Source organism: Lampetra planeri, chromosome 18 (assembly GCF_965212315.1).
Source record: "Lampetra planeri chromosome 18, kcLamPlan1.2.h2, whole genome shotgun sequence".
Classification (NCBI taxonomy): domain Eukaryota; kingdom Metazoa; phylum Chordata; class Hyperoartia; order Petromyzontiformes; family Petromyzontidae; genus Lampetra; species Lampetra planeri.
In genome coordinates this window covers 8,616,184-8,632,240 of record NC_136124.1, presented here as the reverse complement: position 1 = coordinate 8,632,240, position 16,057 = coordinate 8,616,184, and the positions used below count along the sequence as shown (strand labels likewise).

At 46.6% G+C, this 16,057-nt stretch overlaps 1 protein-coding gene across 1 annotated transcript; it reads right to left on the bottom strand.

Moving 5' to 3' along the window:
* Positions 1–1,955: 1,955 nt before the first annotated feature.
* LOC144723607 (F-box only protein 33-like) lies at positions 1,956–12,555 on the bottom strand. Its single transcript, XM_078602476.1, has 4 exons — positions 11,102–12,555; positions 9,377–9,779; positions 8,138–8,483; positions 1,956–5,926 (listed from the first exon to the last, which is right to left on the bottom strand). Exons 1-4 carry the CDS (start codon positions 11,842–11,844, stop codon positions 5,601–5,603), a joined length of 1,818 nt encoding a protein of 605 aa, XP_078458602.1. The 5' UTR covers positions 11,845–12,555; the 3' UTR covers positions 1,956–5,600.
* Positions 12,556–16,057: the final 3,502 nt, after the last annotated feature.

Here is a 16,057-nt window from a genome sequence, read left to right as displayed (position 1 = left end):
GTATATGCGAATGTCAATGTTTATAATATTCAAGTAGTTAAATTTCGATTTAAAGCTTTCGTGACTGCAGGGATTCATCTTCTTGGTTCATTCGGTAAAGTCACGTAGAAGGGAAATAATAAAATAATAAAAATAAAACAATAAAATAAGTCTCACGTTTCGGCCACAACGCAAGCAGCCGTCCTCAGGTGAAGAGCAGGTCTGTCGGAAAGACAGCGCTGTCTTTCCTGCTCTTCACCTTATTTTATTGTTTTATTTTTATTATTTTATTATTTCCCTTCTACGTGACTTTACCGAAAGAACCAAGAAGATTCAAGTAGTTCCTTACCTGACTATGGTATTCCTTATTATCCTGTGTTTTCATTGTGTATTTAAACCAATCAAGACCAGTTTGTGACCTAACTGGCTTTTGTCCAGGTAGTTTTTCAGTAATAATGCCCATTTCATCGTTCCGGACGCCTGTCACAGGGTCTGGGTATAAAAGTCATGGTAACTACAACTAAGCTGCCACTCCGCAAAGGTTATCCTATCAGAATATGTCCCACACACGTGGAGGATTACAAAAATCGAGACTTTGCCATCTCAGGTGGTACCAATAAGTGATTGTTCTGGTCTGGGCCCATGGACGATTGTCCACAGACAAGACGGGAAATCGAGTGCAGTTGTCCGTACGGGACGTAGACAATTTGAAGGTTTCCCAGTTACATTGCGGATGTGCTTATGGGCATCATGGCACGACGCAATGGTTATTTCGAACTCTCTAAGACAGCAGTGCAATGTGGCCCGGTGTTGTTATTCAACAACCTCGGGAAAATAACATCACATAACTTTTGAGCTACAAGCCTGCGAGTAGCGCGTTATTTAGCACACGACAACACCACATGTGTGGTCCTCAAGAGCTGCACATGTTCTACATACAAAACTCGTCGCCACTCCACTAAGTGAAGCCCTCCCCATGACTGGCACGGCGTGTAGATCGTTTGAGAAGGCGTTACTACGATAGCCAGTGGAGATTGTTGGAGGACGAACCCGGGACTGCTTCAGATATATCACTCGGCTGAGTCAACGCCAGGATTCCAACTCGGGACACCGGATTCACAAAGCAGCGTGCAAACCACTGCACCACCACTTCATCGTAGAGCTGTCAAACAGTATTTCGTGAGAACTTAATGTCACTATTTTTGCATGATTATGGTGAGACAACTCGCATGTGATGTAATAACCGGGTTTAATTACAGGAAGCTGACATTCAGTTCGAAAATTGTCTTCAGCGGTTTTGGCCGGGTGCCTTGCCATGTATGGCATCAACCAGAGCCACGCAGCCAACTCTATTGAAAGGGCAGGTAGAATCAGTGGCTAAAAGTTGAAAATATTTTGGTTAACAAACCATAAGTGCCTCGGTGGCGAGATGTGAACGACCTCGCCTGGTATGCAGGTTCGATCCCCGACCCTGACGCCTGTATATTTGGAGTCTGCATGCTCTCCCCGGTCATCCGGACTTTCCCCTCCACATTTTGCAACATCGCGCGTTTAATTTGGCTGCTACTAATTTCCACAAGCCACTTCGTTATTTGTGGCCAGGTCGTTTCCGAAAGAGCTATGTAGCTCCACAGTTACGTTTGAGTTTAGTATTTTGGATTCCCCAGCATGAGACTACTGCGTCACCAGATTAATAAACCTTTTGCTTTCTGTCATGTTATACACTTTTTTTTAATTAGGGCATATAAAGTAGGAGAAAGGCACATACACATACAGTACAAATTGGCAGGTGTGAGCATGCGGTGAGAGCAGAGAGTAAGACATACCCCAAGTGATCTTGTTCCAAAACCTGTGTTTAAGTGTAAAAGATTAAATGTGTCTGGAGGTGCTCTTCGAGGAATGTTAGGGCGCCAAGGGAGCAGAAAACCAGGTGTCCAAACACAGTACTCAAGTCTTCCAAAGACACAAAGAATATCTACGCTGCTTATGAGATGCTTTATTAATGACCAAACAAGAGCAAAGCATGAATCCTAACAGCTTCACCGACATGAAGCAACACTTTGTACACAAACGCTGGGAACAAAACATAGAAAACAACACAGACCAACACTACACAAGTCGACCGGACCTCTTTGTCTCTTGGGTGAAAGGTTGAGTGGAGCAGTGATTCACGGTGATCCAGACTAACCTACTGCCCGCAGACTTCAGAAAAAAAACACCCGGTCACATTGGGCTTAAAAGTTTGACTAAACCATCGCTTGACCTATTCTCGTTGCATTGCAAGTTACCCCCTTGAGCTTCACTATATACAAAATTGTCCGATGTCGGGACTACGCATATATTCATGAGTGCTGTAATCATTTTTTGTTACATTCATGGGCCGTAAAACATAGGCCAGTATTACCTGCATTTATCCACCAGTGACATCGCGTCTGTCCTGCTCCATCAATGTATTTGGGAGCCATTCGAGTCCTATGATTATCTGCCTAAGAGCTCGGCGTGCACACCTCGACGGATGCGGCACCAGCATTGGTTATTTTCCGTGAAGATTGTTTACGTAGAAACAAACGCTACGGCGCAAAATGCCGGTCGTATCATCGCGCACGCCATATCCGCATTAAAATCACACACTTTTGTCGGGGTTTCTCATCGCAACCGTAGTCAAACCCACATTACCCATGCGCTACTTGTTAAGGTCACACATCATACAATCATTTTCTGCAATGGAAGAGAAACCGCTTGCACGTGAAGATAGCGTCTCGGCGATGGATCCACACGAACACATGGGGTGGTATTTTTTTTTCTTTCCCACATTTCATTTTTAAATCAAGCTGGAGAAAATAAAGAGATTTCCAGCAACAATCACCGAGCAAACAAGGTCACAGGTCACTCTCTACCCACATTAAGGTGCATTATATTGCAAAGGTGTGCAGTAACAAATGCAGGAATGGTGTACAGTAGGCGTGGTGTTTGTAAAACATCGGGGCCTTTGCCTCCCACCTCCCAGCCGGGCTCGGCACACGAGCGCTCCCGGGGTAGAACACAGAGCCGTGGCCGCTGCCACCATCGCGTACAAATCGCGTGATTGACAACACTGCTGTAACATGCTTAGGAGTTTTTTTTCTTCTTTAAAAAAAGCAGCCCACGGACCCCTGCGCACTTTTAAAGGGAAAAATAAATACAAGTAAATGATCATAAATAAATATAAGTCTGGTGTCTGGCACTGGCTTCGCATGACATCGTTGGAATACCAAGTACATAAAACAAAGAGCAAACCTTACCCGGGTGTTTGAAGTAAAACACTATTCGCGTTACGCTCGAAACTCGGTAAAAACGTATTCAGTGGTGGTCTCACAGAGACACAGCCGTGCACACCCGTAACGACAGCTTCCTCGTGTTAAAAGCAACAAGTCTGGAATGTTTGCGTGTGGCAGCGCCAGTCACTAGTTTAGCAGGATGCTCACAGGTCTTGGATGGTGCACAAAGCAAGCGGTGTGATACGTTGCCGACTTGCTCATGCCTGCAAAGTGCTACGGAGAGACCGCCAACTTCAGTCGAGTCATGAGGAAGGAGGATTACATTCAAACAGAAGTGTATTATAATATATTTTCTCTGTTCTAATATTGTTAAAAAAATTATCCTGAATGACGACAATTCATCAGTGGTGTGAGAAATTTCACTCGGGCTCCCATTTAATGGATTGAAACTGCCTACGCTTCACACACTGGAAACACCATGACGTTTACAAACTGATGAATTTTCTATCATACAAAAAATCATTCATTTGGATAAAATTTAAGTGCATTATTACCTTCTCCTTCCCAAACATGAAACGTCCTGCCCAGGCTTATACAACCGAGGGCAAACAGATAAACTGCACCATGGCGCTATTTGTGAAAATCCAACAAGCGCCCATCGCACAGCAGCCAAGGCAAGCCAAGCCCAAGGTGGCAGTCTGTTTTGAGGCTCCGCAGCCTTCCCAAACTAAGACCTGCACATCCTTGCCAGCGCGTGCGTGCGTGCCAGCGTGTCGCTTGCTGTCCCGTAAGTTACTGCGCGTTGACAAGATGTCGTTTAGCAGCATCGGCAGATAGCCACAGCACAGCTGTGTGCCTTTCATCCGTAAGGTAGAACTCGCTTCAAATAAGGCTGGTTTAACAGTACTGTACAGTTGTTAATGACCTTTCTCTTTGCCAGTGTGTGTGGGAGGTTGTTTTTTTTTTTGCAAACTGCCCCACTGGACCTGATGCAAGGTCTTAACGCATTTACATTCCCATCTGGTCTTCAACTCTTAAGAGGATGCCCATGAGGTCCTAGCAGCAGAACTAAACGAAATATTGAGAGGAAAAAAAAAACTTTACTTTAAATGCTTTCAAAATAACACAACATTCTCTCTAGCCTAATAACCAAACCCTTTTAGAAGTGAAAACCAATGGGATGTATATAACTCTAACACTACATTAATATGCATTAATTACTTGTTTGGCGTATATTGCCCTACACTAGTCATAAAAGCAGCATTTGTACTAAATGATCAATCTTCACCTCCATCAACTAGAAGCCCAACACAAGTCCAATTAAGGGGTTGCCACAGATGCTCTAGTTCTACTTTGCATAACTGCTGTTCGCCTTCCGCTGCTCTCAAAATGTGCTTCTAAACACAACACGTGCAGCAGGATTTAATTGGGCTGCAACTATTAACACAACGAACATTCATTCCGCACTCTGCAGTTGCCCAATTTACGCATCTACAAAGTTACACTCACCTCCGCACAGTTTTAATTTATTTTATCAGTCAATTTTTTTTTTCTCCCAGAACTGCCACAACTGTTGAGTAATTAATTAGCGCTTGAGCAAAACCCCAAAAAAAGCTAATGCCAAGGGCAAAAATGTGTGTATATAACCATTAAGCACGGCATGCTAATATACTTTAGCAAAAGCTAAACATTTAAATCTGATAGGAAAAAAAATCTATTGATCTCGCACCTTCACTAAACGTATTGTGTAAAAGGCAATATGATTCTACAACTTTGAAACTGACCGATAAAGTAAATTCTGAGCAAATCAGCTGCAATTATGAACATTTCTAACTCCTTATGTAACCTGCTGAACTGGGCTAGTCCATGCTAAAGCTCTGCATACGTAGCACAAATCGAAAAACTTAATATTATGTTTAACACTTTGTCCACCGACGGTAAAGCTCACAGACCGTTTAAAACTCTTACACGTTATCTGAATTTAAGTGATCATGCTTGACATGGCTAAAATGGTGTATATTTTAGGCCACGGAGGTAAACAGCATGTCTGAACCACGATTACACTTTCCACCTTACAGTTACAAAAAACAGCAACATTTGCCATTGGATTACGAGTTATTCTTCTAACATTTCAAAATATGTAATACGTACTTAGTAACCCTTCATATATCCATCACAGGAAAGCCACAGCTGAACAAAAAAAATGGTAAACACTGCGTCTGCTTGAACTGCAGGCAACTGAAATTTTCTCACACAAACACATCGTCATCGTGGTCTGTGAGCTCTAACGGAGGGTGGACAGGGCGCTAAACGAGCCACCTGCACTTACCGACCCGGTGGCTCTACAGAGTCTAGATCCCCTCCCTACTCTCCAAAGCTCTCCACCTCCCTGCAGAAGGTCCAGGTGGGTTGGTTGAAGACGTCGAGACGCTGCTCCGGCGGCGTGGGGGACCAGGGCCTGCCAAGAGCCATGGAGACCTCGTCCACCAGCGCCCCCATCACGTCGAGACTGCAGCCCGCGGTGGCGGGCGTGGTGGTGGTGAGCACCGGGGGGTCCCCGATCACCATCTGCACGTGCAGGAACGCCTCGGGGTCAAAGTCCAGGCTCTCCTCCGTCACTTCGAGCACGCGCAGGCAAGCGCCGCGCAGTCGCGCAATGGCCACCAGGTTGTCGGCCCACATCACGTAGCCTGCAATTGCAACGCAAGGTGCGCCAAGGGCGTCAGTTACGGCCACAGAAAATGCAGGGAAATCCACGTCAGTAGGCAGGCAATAAGATACGCGGTGGGGAGGGAAATAACTTATATTTGCATTGTTTATGATGTTGAAACTTGGAGGAATATTGCTCTGCAGCAAAACATTCATTGATCCTCTTGTGCATTTCTAATTATCCTACAATCAGTTTATAATTAGCTTGAAGACAGAAAATAAAAATTCAATGAGCTAATGCGTGATCATTTCAAACTACACACAAAAACACGTGCAAAAAGCACTTAGCCTTTGTGCATCATGCAAAAACCACCAGCAGTTCCTGAAGAACTGCATTGTGGTCCTCTTGCCTTGAGTCAAATACAAATACATTTGAGTGAATGAGACCAACTGACAGACAGCAGTGAGACAGACAACTGTGGAGCAATTTCAGTCTTATTAGGACTCATCATTAGAGTACAGTCACCAGTGCTCACTGCAGCTAAGTCTCTGCCTCTGAAAACCCAAGATTTAGAATCCTCACTTTCACACTGTGAAGCCTATTAGCTTGGCTTATGCCAACAAAAATCAAATCCATAAATGATTAAAAACCCTAGAACACAAAAATAGCCCAGGCTGGAAAACCATAATGTGGAAATGGGGACTCCACATATGTGTTTTCTCAGGAGGCAGACTATGCAGTAGTGAGCAATGGTTACTATACTGTTCTGATGAGTGCTAATAAATATGAAACCAGTCTAAATTGTCTAATTCGGTCTCCATGCTACCTGTCAGTCGGTCACATTTATTTTGATGGAATTCTGCAGGAACTGCTGATGGTTTTTGTATAATGCAAAAAGGCCGAGTGCTTGTGTACACATTTTTGTGTTTTTTTACACTTATGGTGTTTCGGCCTACACTACGTTTCTGTTATGAGTTTTGCCTAATTTACAGATTGGATCGTATGCTTGTGCTGCACTGCCAATGCAGTGCTTTAAAGTTTGTCAATAAAAAAAAATACCTATTGCATATGATAAGTTTATTTCCTATAATCTCCCCATGGTTTCCACAATTCAGTGCAATAAGAGTTTCTTTTCACATCTCCTAACTCTCCAAGACCTCATGCCTCCATCTGCGCAGCATCTCCCAAATCCGGCATCTCCTCGCCCCAGCCGCTGCCGAAACCCTCATCCTCACAGGCATCACATCCCCACTCAAAGATTGCAAGGCCCTCCAATATGGCCTCACCCACATCCCTTATCCCCAAACTCCACGTGATCCGAAATGTCACTTTCAGATTTCTCACCATCATCCTTAGATGAAAACATATTATCCAAATACTCAAATCCCTCCACTTGCCCCCAAACCAGTACCAAGCACTACGTAAGCACTACCAAATCCATTCCAAGACCAAAATAACTGTTTTCAACATCTTCCAAGCCTATCTCTAATCTCCCATCTCACCTCAACACACTCTATGCTTCAGCAACCAAAGGTTCTCTCAAAGCCTCCAGTAAAAAATTTTCTTAGTTGCAAATCACTCACACTTGCCTTTTTCCCTCTGCCTATGGCTGACTGACCCCCTATAAAATTAGATGATTACTGCTTCCTGAGATGTACAAAGTCTTGAGATGCAGTCGCATTTATGGTAATTGTTTTTATAGACTTGCAGAGATCGACATTGACACCCACTACTCAGAGACATGTATACATAGACTCACGTAGAGACCTATATCACTCCCTATTCCTCTTCAAAATAAATACCTCAACTGCTTCTTGAGATGTACGGCATCTTAAAATGTAGTCGCAGTTAGACGCTCCATAAATCAAATTATTATCATTATTACGGCTATGCTTGTTTATCTAGGAAAGCCTCATTGAGTCTCAAGACTTTTTCAGGAGGATCCTGCCAAGTTTTTGTGGAGGAAATGTTGCTAACCGTAATGAAAATTGAGTAGTTTGCAGGTAGATTTTCAGAATTTGGATATTTGGCCAATACCAGTTACATTGTTATTTTTAGCAATGGGGAAAAAAAACTTCAGAATACGGAGGAATAGGGGGGAGAACATACGTCACAAAGAAAGGCGCCCGAGTCGGGAACCGAACCCAGGCCTTTCTTGCTGCGAGGCTCGAGCGCTAAGACTGCGCCACCACCCTGCCGCCCCCATTGAACTGCGAGGACGCTCATCGCCGAGACGGCGTTGCCCACTCACCGTGAATAGTGAGCCTTGACAGGCGGTTGCACTTCCAGGCGAGGAGCACGAGCGGGTCCTCATGCTGGCCCTCGCTCAGGTCCGGAAAGAGCTGCGTGATGGAAGAGGCGGACGCCGGCTCGCACGCCTCCCGCACCAGCACGGCCTGCGCCAGCGTGCGGCCGTACTGGCGGGACACGAGGTCGAGCACGGCGGCCGAGAGGCCGGGGCAGCCGTCCAGGTGCAGGCGCTCGAGGGGCAGCGCGGGGCGAAGCACTCGCAGCAGCAGGTCGCTGCCTACGCCCACCGCCAGGAGGTAGACGCGCAGAGCCGTGTTTCCGGCTGTCAGCAGAGACCAGTCGCTGTCCTAGAGGGAGACGTTAAAAAGACAATTTGGCATCGAGAGGACGACAGGTGGTTCGGAGGTCACGGCGCTGAGCTGTCACGGCCAAGATCCTGGGTTCGAATCTAGACGGATTCGTGTGGTATATCTGGGTTCTCGAGTAGAGCGTGGGTTGATGGTCTCAGCTGGGTAACCAATGACTGCACATAGAAAACAAAACATCACAATCAGGGCATATAAACCTACGCTTGTGAGGGGGCAACAGTCTATCCCATGCAAATGGGAAAGATGTCCACATTTTGCTCTATTGCTGGCAAGCCAGGGTTTGGCACCTCAATGTCCATGGGAGGGTGTTTCACATAATGCGTGTGATCCACCAACCTTCGCTGCCTCCAGTCCTGAATTACAGGTGTGCGCCACAATTGCCTGGCTAAAAGAACATAAGTTTTAAGCCACCCTTAGAACAGTTTATGCTGCCCATCATCAGAATACAAATATGGAATTTCTACAACGGATTTAGAGCCACCAAAAAAGATCAGTGCCACTTGAGACTCGTCAGGGTATGTGAATAATTCAACGTTTACAATTGGAAGCTAAAGTTTACATTCTTGCAAGACCTTGCCTGCTTGGATTTTATTTTAAGACTTTGAAAGAAAAATGGCTTTGCATAGTTACCCGATGTTTGTGGATTGTTCTGGGTTGTACCAAGTTTAGCTCTAAGTGGAAAAATGCCATTTGTCACTTGTACAAACGAATTCTGAAACTTTCAGTACAAAACTGTGTGCATTAAACTAATGAAACGTCAAAACACCGGGCCAAAAATTACACAGCATGAACTGAAAATACATGGGATTGCTGTACAGCACAACCACAGAACTCTATTCAGCAAATCACTTTATTATTTTCCACAAACCCACCTGGGGCATGCTCTCGAGCGACTTCCCAGCTCGTGGATGCTGATTATGCAAGAGGAGCGAGATCCTGACCAGAGGAACGGCGCCAGGGCTCTCCGCCCTTCGCGCCAGGGCCTGCGCGAGCTCCGCCGTGAAGTCGGCCAGGTCGAGCGCCAGGCAACGCAGGTTGCGCATGCGGCCGGCTTCCGGCGGTCGGAGGAGCGGTATGGCGGACGTGTCCGCGTCGGGGCCCGGCGTGAGACGGCCGCCGTGGAGACGGAGCAGTGCGAGGTGACGCAGGGACGCGAGGCTCGTTTCTGGCAGCGAGGGCAGCAACTCCGGCGTGGCCACCTCCAGCATGAAGGCCAGCGACAACGAGCGCAGGCGCTTGCAGTTTCGCAGGATCTCACGCACCAGAGACTGTAGTCTGTGGGTGGGGAAAAACATGCTCAAATGTGGCCCTTTGTCAGACCACTGTTGGATGAGGGCCTCCCAACACTGTGCAAGTCACAACAGATATTTTAGCATCCTGCACCACGCTGGTCATTGTGGGTTGAAGGCGAAGGGCAGAGTAGTAAAGTATAACAATGTATTGTGCTTCACTGGGTATCAACATTTGTTTTTGCCAACCACGCAGTCCTGTTGCCCCATGACACCCAGGTGGTTCATGTTGGATACCCACAAAGCACTACTTAAGATCAACACAGCTTCGTTTCCAAAATGGAACAGATTCCGGGAGATTTGGCCATAGACTACATCATGTTCAAAACAAAACTATTCCATGTCCACTAAAAAATAAACTTTGCATATGGTAAATGAGCAGATCAGGGCCAGTGCCAAGGTTATATTTGAGTAGAATAGTTTGGCATGGTGAAACCATCGGATATCGTTTTATATTCACTATAAAACTTTAATTTTAGCACTAGTAATCGATGCAGAAATGGGCTTGGGCAGGACATCACCAGAAGAGATGATGGCTAGTGGTCAAGACTAATATCGGCGTGGCAATCAAATGGTAAATACGCCTGAGAGCACATCCACTGTGGATCTTAAACTAGCTTGTGTGCAGGAGCTAGATGGATAACATCGCAGTACTGAGTGGAAAAGGCTTGAGACCTTCATCCAGCAGTGGATAGATGATTTCCGATGGATTGACGAACAGCCAGCTCAAAGTGAGCAAGAGAAAATTATTCCGGGGCTTATTTGTAGCGATGTGTGGGGCAATGCCGATTGACCACGACACGCATGATGAGTTTCCCCGCAGAAAATACAGCACGGGAATAGTTAAAGGCCAAACATCTCAAGAGGGACCCACCTAAAAATGAGTAATGACACCCAGTGGCGTTTTTCAAAGTAAACAAATAATTTTAACAGATGGTAATGACGGTAATGATGGGGGAGGTAGTGGTGGAGTTTATTGTACTTGTGGTGATTGTGGTAATAATGTAGTGCAGCCGTGCTGCTGGTGGTTGTGATTAGCGGTGGTAGTGGTATTGTTAGAATACGAATAATTGTGGTTGCAGTGATGGTGGTTTATTAAAGTTGTGGCTGTGCGGTTGATGTTAGTAGTGATTGGCAGGGTTGGTAGTGAAAGTGGCGTTCGTGCTCGTGGTGGCGACTGCAGTGGTAGTGAATGCAGTTGTGATAGGAGCAAAAAGGGTATTATTGATTGTGGCTGTAGTGTTGCTGGTGATAGCGGTAGTGACGGTGTTTGGGGGGGGGGGCCCACACTCAAACCACATCACTCACTCCTCGGTACGTTCCCCGTCTGGGTCGATGGCGGCCGATGGTCCCGTGCCGCCGGCTATGGGCTGCAGAGAGCCGGCCACGTCGATCACGCTGTCCCCGAGCAAGGCCAAGCGCTCGAGGTTACGGTTGTTCCTCAATGAGCGCAGCACCTCGGCAGCCCCATCCACATGCGATTGCAGAAGCGCGGTCACGGAACAGCACCCACCAGCACCACCACCACCACCAACGGTGCTGCTGCTGTTGTTGTTGTTGTTTGTGTTGTTGCTGATGGTGTTGGCCCCAGCATTGCCTCCGATACTTCCACCGTCACCATCGCCGCCGCCGCCGCCGCCACCGCCACCACCACCATCCCAATCCCATGATGAGCTCTCTAAGCCACCGCGGGCCAAGTGCTCAAAGGAGAGCGAGAATTCGCGGACGAACGACCCGCAGCGCCCCGACAAGAATGTGGCGCCGCTAAGCGCATCATCACCACCACCACCACCGCCGATAGCACCACCACTAACAACACTTGTAGCACCACCACCGCCACTACCACCACCACCAGCAGTAGCTGCCCCAACCCGCAGCCTCAGCGCGGGCCACAGCGACGGCTGGAAGAGGCAGGCCCGCCAGCGGGAGCACACGGAGGAGGCGGCGAGACGGTCCCGAGGCGGCAGGAAGGAGAGGACGTGCACGATAATCTCGCAGGGGAGCGCGGAGGCGTCCACCCGATGGCCGCACGGAGCCAGCGCCATCGCCATGGGCGGCCCCGCGCCCCCGTAAACAAGCGGCACGGCCACCACGGAGCGCCCTTTGACCCCGGCCGACAGGGACAAACCATCGCGACGCGACGCGCGGGGGGTGGTGCGATAGTGGTGGTGGTGATGGGAAACTGTCGAGATTGGCGAATTATTCGGTGAATCTGCTGTTTGCTGCTGCTGTTTGCTGCTGGCAGTGGCGTGAAAGCGCAAATAGGCATACAGTCAAGACGGTCCGTGTTTCAGAATTTGTTTGGCGTTAAAAGGAACACTGATTTTTGCACACAGCGTTGGTGTGCGGTGTTTTTTCTGCAATATTTTGCAGTTTATTCTTGGATTTTCTGTTTGTACTTAGTCACATAGTCACTTTAAGATGTTTTCTTGTTCATGTTTTTGTTTTGTTGCGGTTGCACCCGATTCAAGAGCCAAATGGCTCACAGGACTCTACCTAATAAATGAACTTGAACTTGTATTATCGGCGACATTTTGGACAAATGGTCATTATTCGGGCAATGGATGTGTTGTTATCAAAGGCCGTTGCCCAAGATAAATAGATATTTTCATTTCAAGGCCACACTTATTTGTTTTTTGCTTGTTAAAAAATTCGACAATATCTCCTTTAACAAAAAAAAGTGAAAATGTCACTAAAAGTCTGAATTAAACAACCGATCGGGGCCCAAGGCCCCCTGCTGGGGGTCAGGTTGACTTCACCGCGAAATCGTTCGTAGCGGGGATTGTCATTGTACTCTTAGTTCTTTCGGTAAAGTCACGTAGGTAAACAATGAAATAAAAATTAATATAAATAAAAATAATTAATTGAAACAATTTTCTTTTTCTTTCATTTTTTACCTACGTGACTTTACCGAAAGAACTAAGAGTATGAATCATTGCAGTCACGAAAGCTTCAAATCTGGGATTGTCATTGTATAGCAACGGGCTGTACACCCCCCCCCCTACCGTGTGGAGCGAGGTGGTATCGCCCGTCAGGGTCACACGAGGACGCGGCGCCCCGGAACGCGAATTCGGGCCCCGAGTGTGGCGCTGTGGCGCAGCACGAATTGCGATGAAACGACAACATCCACCTCAACAACAACAATAACCTCGGCAACAGCGACCATCGCAACCACAACAGTGGCACGTTAATGCAGGAGTTAGATTTATTGACAATTCGTCAATCCACTGCTGGATGAAGGCCTCCCGAATCAATATTGGTCATGATTATTGTTTGACCATACTTCACCACGATGGTCACTGCGGGTTGGTTCATTTCAAGTTGGTGAAGCGGTGCACAGTACCGGTTGTGATGTCGCTCGCCATGTTATGTTATCCAGGAGCGGGACTCGATCTCTGATGGGCCTTTAGCGCAGTGGGCTAATCGCTTCCGCTCCGCCATCAATAAGCACAGTGTTGAACCATTAGTGTTGGTGTGTGCGCCCAGTCAGACCCCTGCATTGAATACAAGTACTTCAAATTTAGCCGATTAATGTGACTGGTCCGTACTGGACCACGCCATGAGAATGTGGAATTCCCATCAGCCACAATGGGGGTGAGCGTTGCCCCATTGCTCATTAGAGCCAAGAGATGCTTCCTAGTCGAGGTTTGTCTACCGAAATATGCAGATTAGTGGGACATATCTTGGCTCGCTATGGCGTGGACTCCGACCCATGAGTATGATTCCTGGTCAACATCGGTGGCTAAGTGTGACATCTGAACCGGTCCTGGGCTTGCTCACCAACCCGCACCGACCATTGTGCAGGAGAAGTGGGTAAACAAACCCCGTGACCGACAGGGCATGATGAAGGCTTCCATCCAGCGGTGGATTGAAAATGGTCACTCATGAAAATAAATAATTCTCACATTCCCAGAAAAATGCACAAAACCTTCCAGCCATACAGACACGGAACCGTGGGGAACAAATAGACAGCGATTGATAATAATTTGGTGCACACTTGCAGTATTACAGACTGTCTGTACCTACAGTCTATAATGAGTACTGCAGCCACGACGTTTCCGCTGGCTTCCGTGACGAAGCGCTGCCCGGCGGTCGTCCAATCGGATACAAGAATCGAGTGCACGCGCCGTGCGGGCAGCCAATGAGGAGGCGAGCCGAGGGCGGCTCGTGTTAAGGAGGACTCGGCCCCACGTGTCCCTTGCAGGGAGATCAGAAGTCCACGTGTTTGTTTTGCCCATGAGATAGATTTCTCACCATGAACATGTCATGATAGCTTTGTAAAAGAGGCTGGGATGTGCTTTGTTCATGTTACGTTTTAAACATTTTAAACCCACTTAAAATACATGGCGAGTTTTTTTGTTCAATTAAAACACAAATTGAACTGATATTGGGTGTGATTATGTTGTATTGATATGGTAATTTAAATCATTCCTTAGATAACTGTCAATTGTGTAATTTGTCTAATACATTATCGCCAAAACACTGCATTTAAACACTAGCGAGGATCAATTTATTGTTGAGTTGTACACCGACCTGCTGTAGTTATAAACATTGCATAGGCACTGTTTGCTCTTAAGTTAGGAAGAATTGCCTTGAGTCCAAGACTACTTTGCGACTCATCCGCTTCAAAAAATGCTGATGCAGTGGGAATTCAGCTCACTTTTCTTAATGACTGCACAGCATATGCAAGAGTGAACCACTGCACTGTTTACGGTGTGATAATTGAGCACGCAGGTATTGCAATATTATACGGTATCATGATCCAGACGTATAATTTCAAAGCTGTGGTTGTAAATCCCACACATCTTTGGCATCGTGAGGCCAGCCACGACGCTACCTAGAGTAATCAAAGAAGTGCACAGTAATTTACACCGGAAAGCTTTAATTCCCAGGCTCTTAAGCTGCTAAGAAATGCCACTGCTACACGATGAGCTGTTAATTGACCGTTAAACAAACATCTGCCATGCATTGAACCATCGTGTCCGTGGTCGTGGTATTGCTTGGGTGGTGCCAAGAGCCGCAATGTAAACTCAAGTCTTTCATCGTGGTCCCAGTCTTTAAACTCAACCCCTCTCTAATAAAGACATCCGTTAAAATATATATGCACAAAATATGTTGGAATCCATTAAACCAATGGATATTCCAGACCAATGCTATCCAGAATGTGTTCACACAAGCAAACTCTGGACCGGTTTCGACCTTTAGGATCTCATCAGCATAGGCTTATTAGTCCATGATTCCATCTCAGCCTCCACGGACTCCCCTCCTAACCTGCACTTAAACTAATTTTACCACAAAGCAGTGGGCACTGTCATTAGCCCCGGCGATCTTGCTCATGAATGCAAACGAATTCCCAGTATCACTGTTGACAGAGGGCGGCTTAGCTTGGCTGTGTGCGGAGGAATAATTACCATGAACACATTCACATCTCAGTGGGGTTTAAACCCAGCCCCTGGGATCAGGGGTAATTAAGAGATGGAAAGATCAATGGGGTTTCCAAATTAGCAAATTTAGAAACGATACCACAACAAAGCCAACAGCGGCGTGAGAAAGTAATCGTAGGTTGAAACGTCCAAGTTCAATAATTATCGGACGTGGGTTGGCTCAGCATATCATCTCTTCAGGGCCGATACAACAGTCACCACATTGTGAACAATCAACATGGGCCAGCCTATGGAAATAGCTCAGTACATGGTCTCGTCATGCAAAAGTAGAATTTTCCAGTGTCTGAACCGGCAACAGAATGAACAACGCTGATTTCATTATTCATGCGTTAGTATTATTATAATGGTGGAGAGGTGGCGCAGGGGTTAGCGCGCTGCCCTATGAACAATGCCATCAGAGTTCGATTCCCGATCACGGCTAACATCAGTTGGGAGTGACATCAAAACCGATCCTTGCACCCCCCCCCACTTCACCATCCAGAGTGGTGAAGTATGGTCAACTCCATGAGCGACGTGGCGTGGGGGAGTCTTTAATTCAGCAGTGGATTGACAAAGTTCTGTAATATTAATATTTTAAAATATATATAACATTTATCAAACGCTATGGTACCTATTAATTTCGATTTAAAGCTTTAGTGACTGCAGGGATTCATCTTCTTGGTTCTTTCGGTAAAGTCACGTAGAAGGGTAGTAATAAAATAATAAAAATAAAACATAACAAAATAATTCTCACGACGTTTCGGCCACAACGCAAGCAGCCGTCCTCAGGTGAAGACCAGGTCTGTCGGGGAGACAGCGTCTGGTGCCTATCCATGTGTGT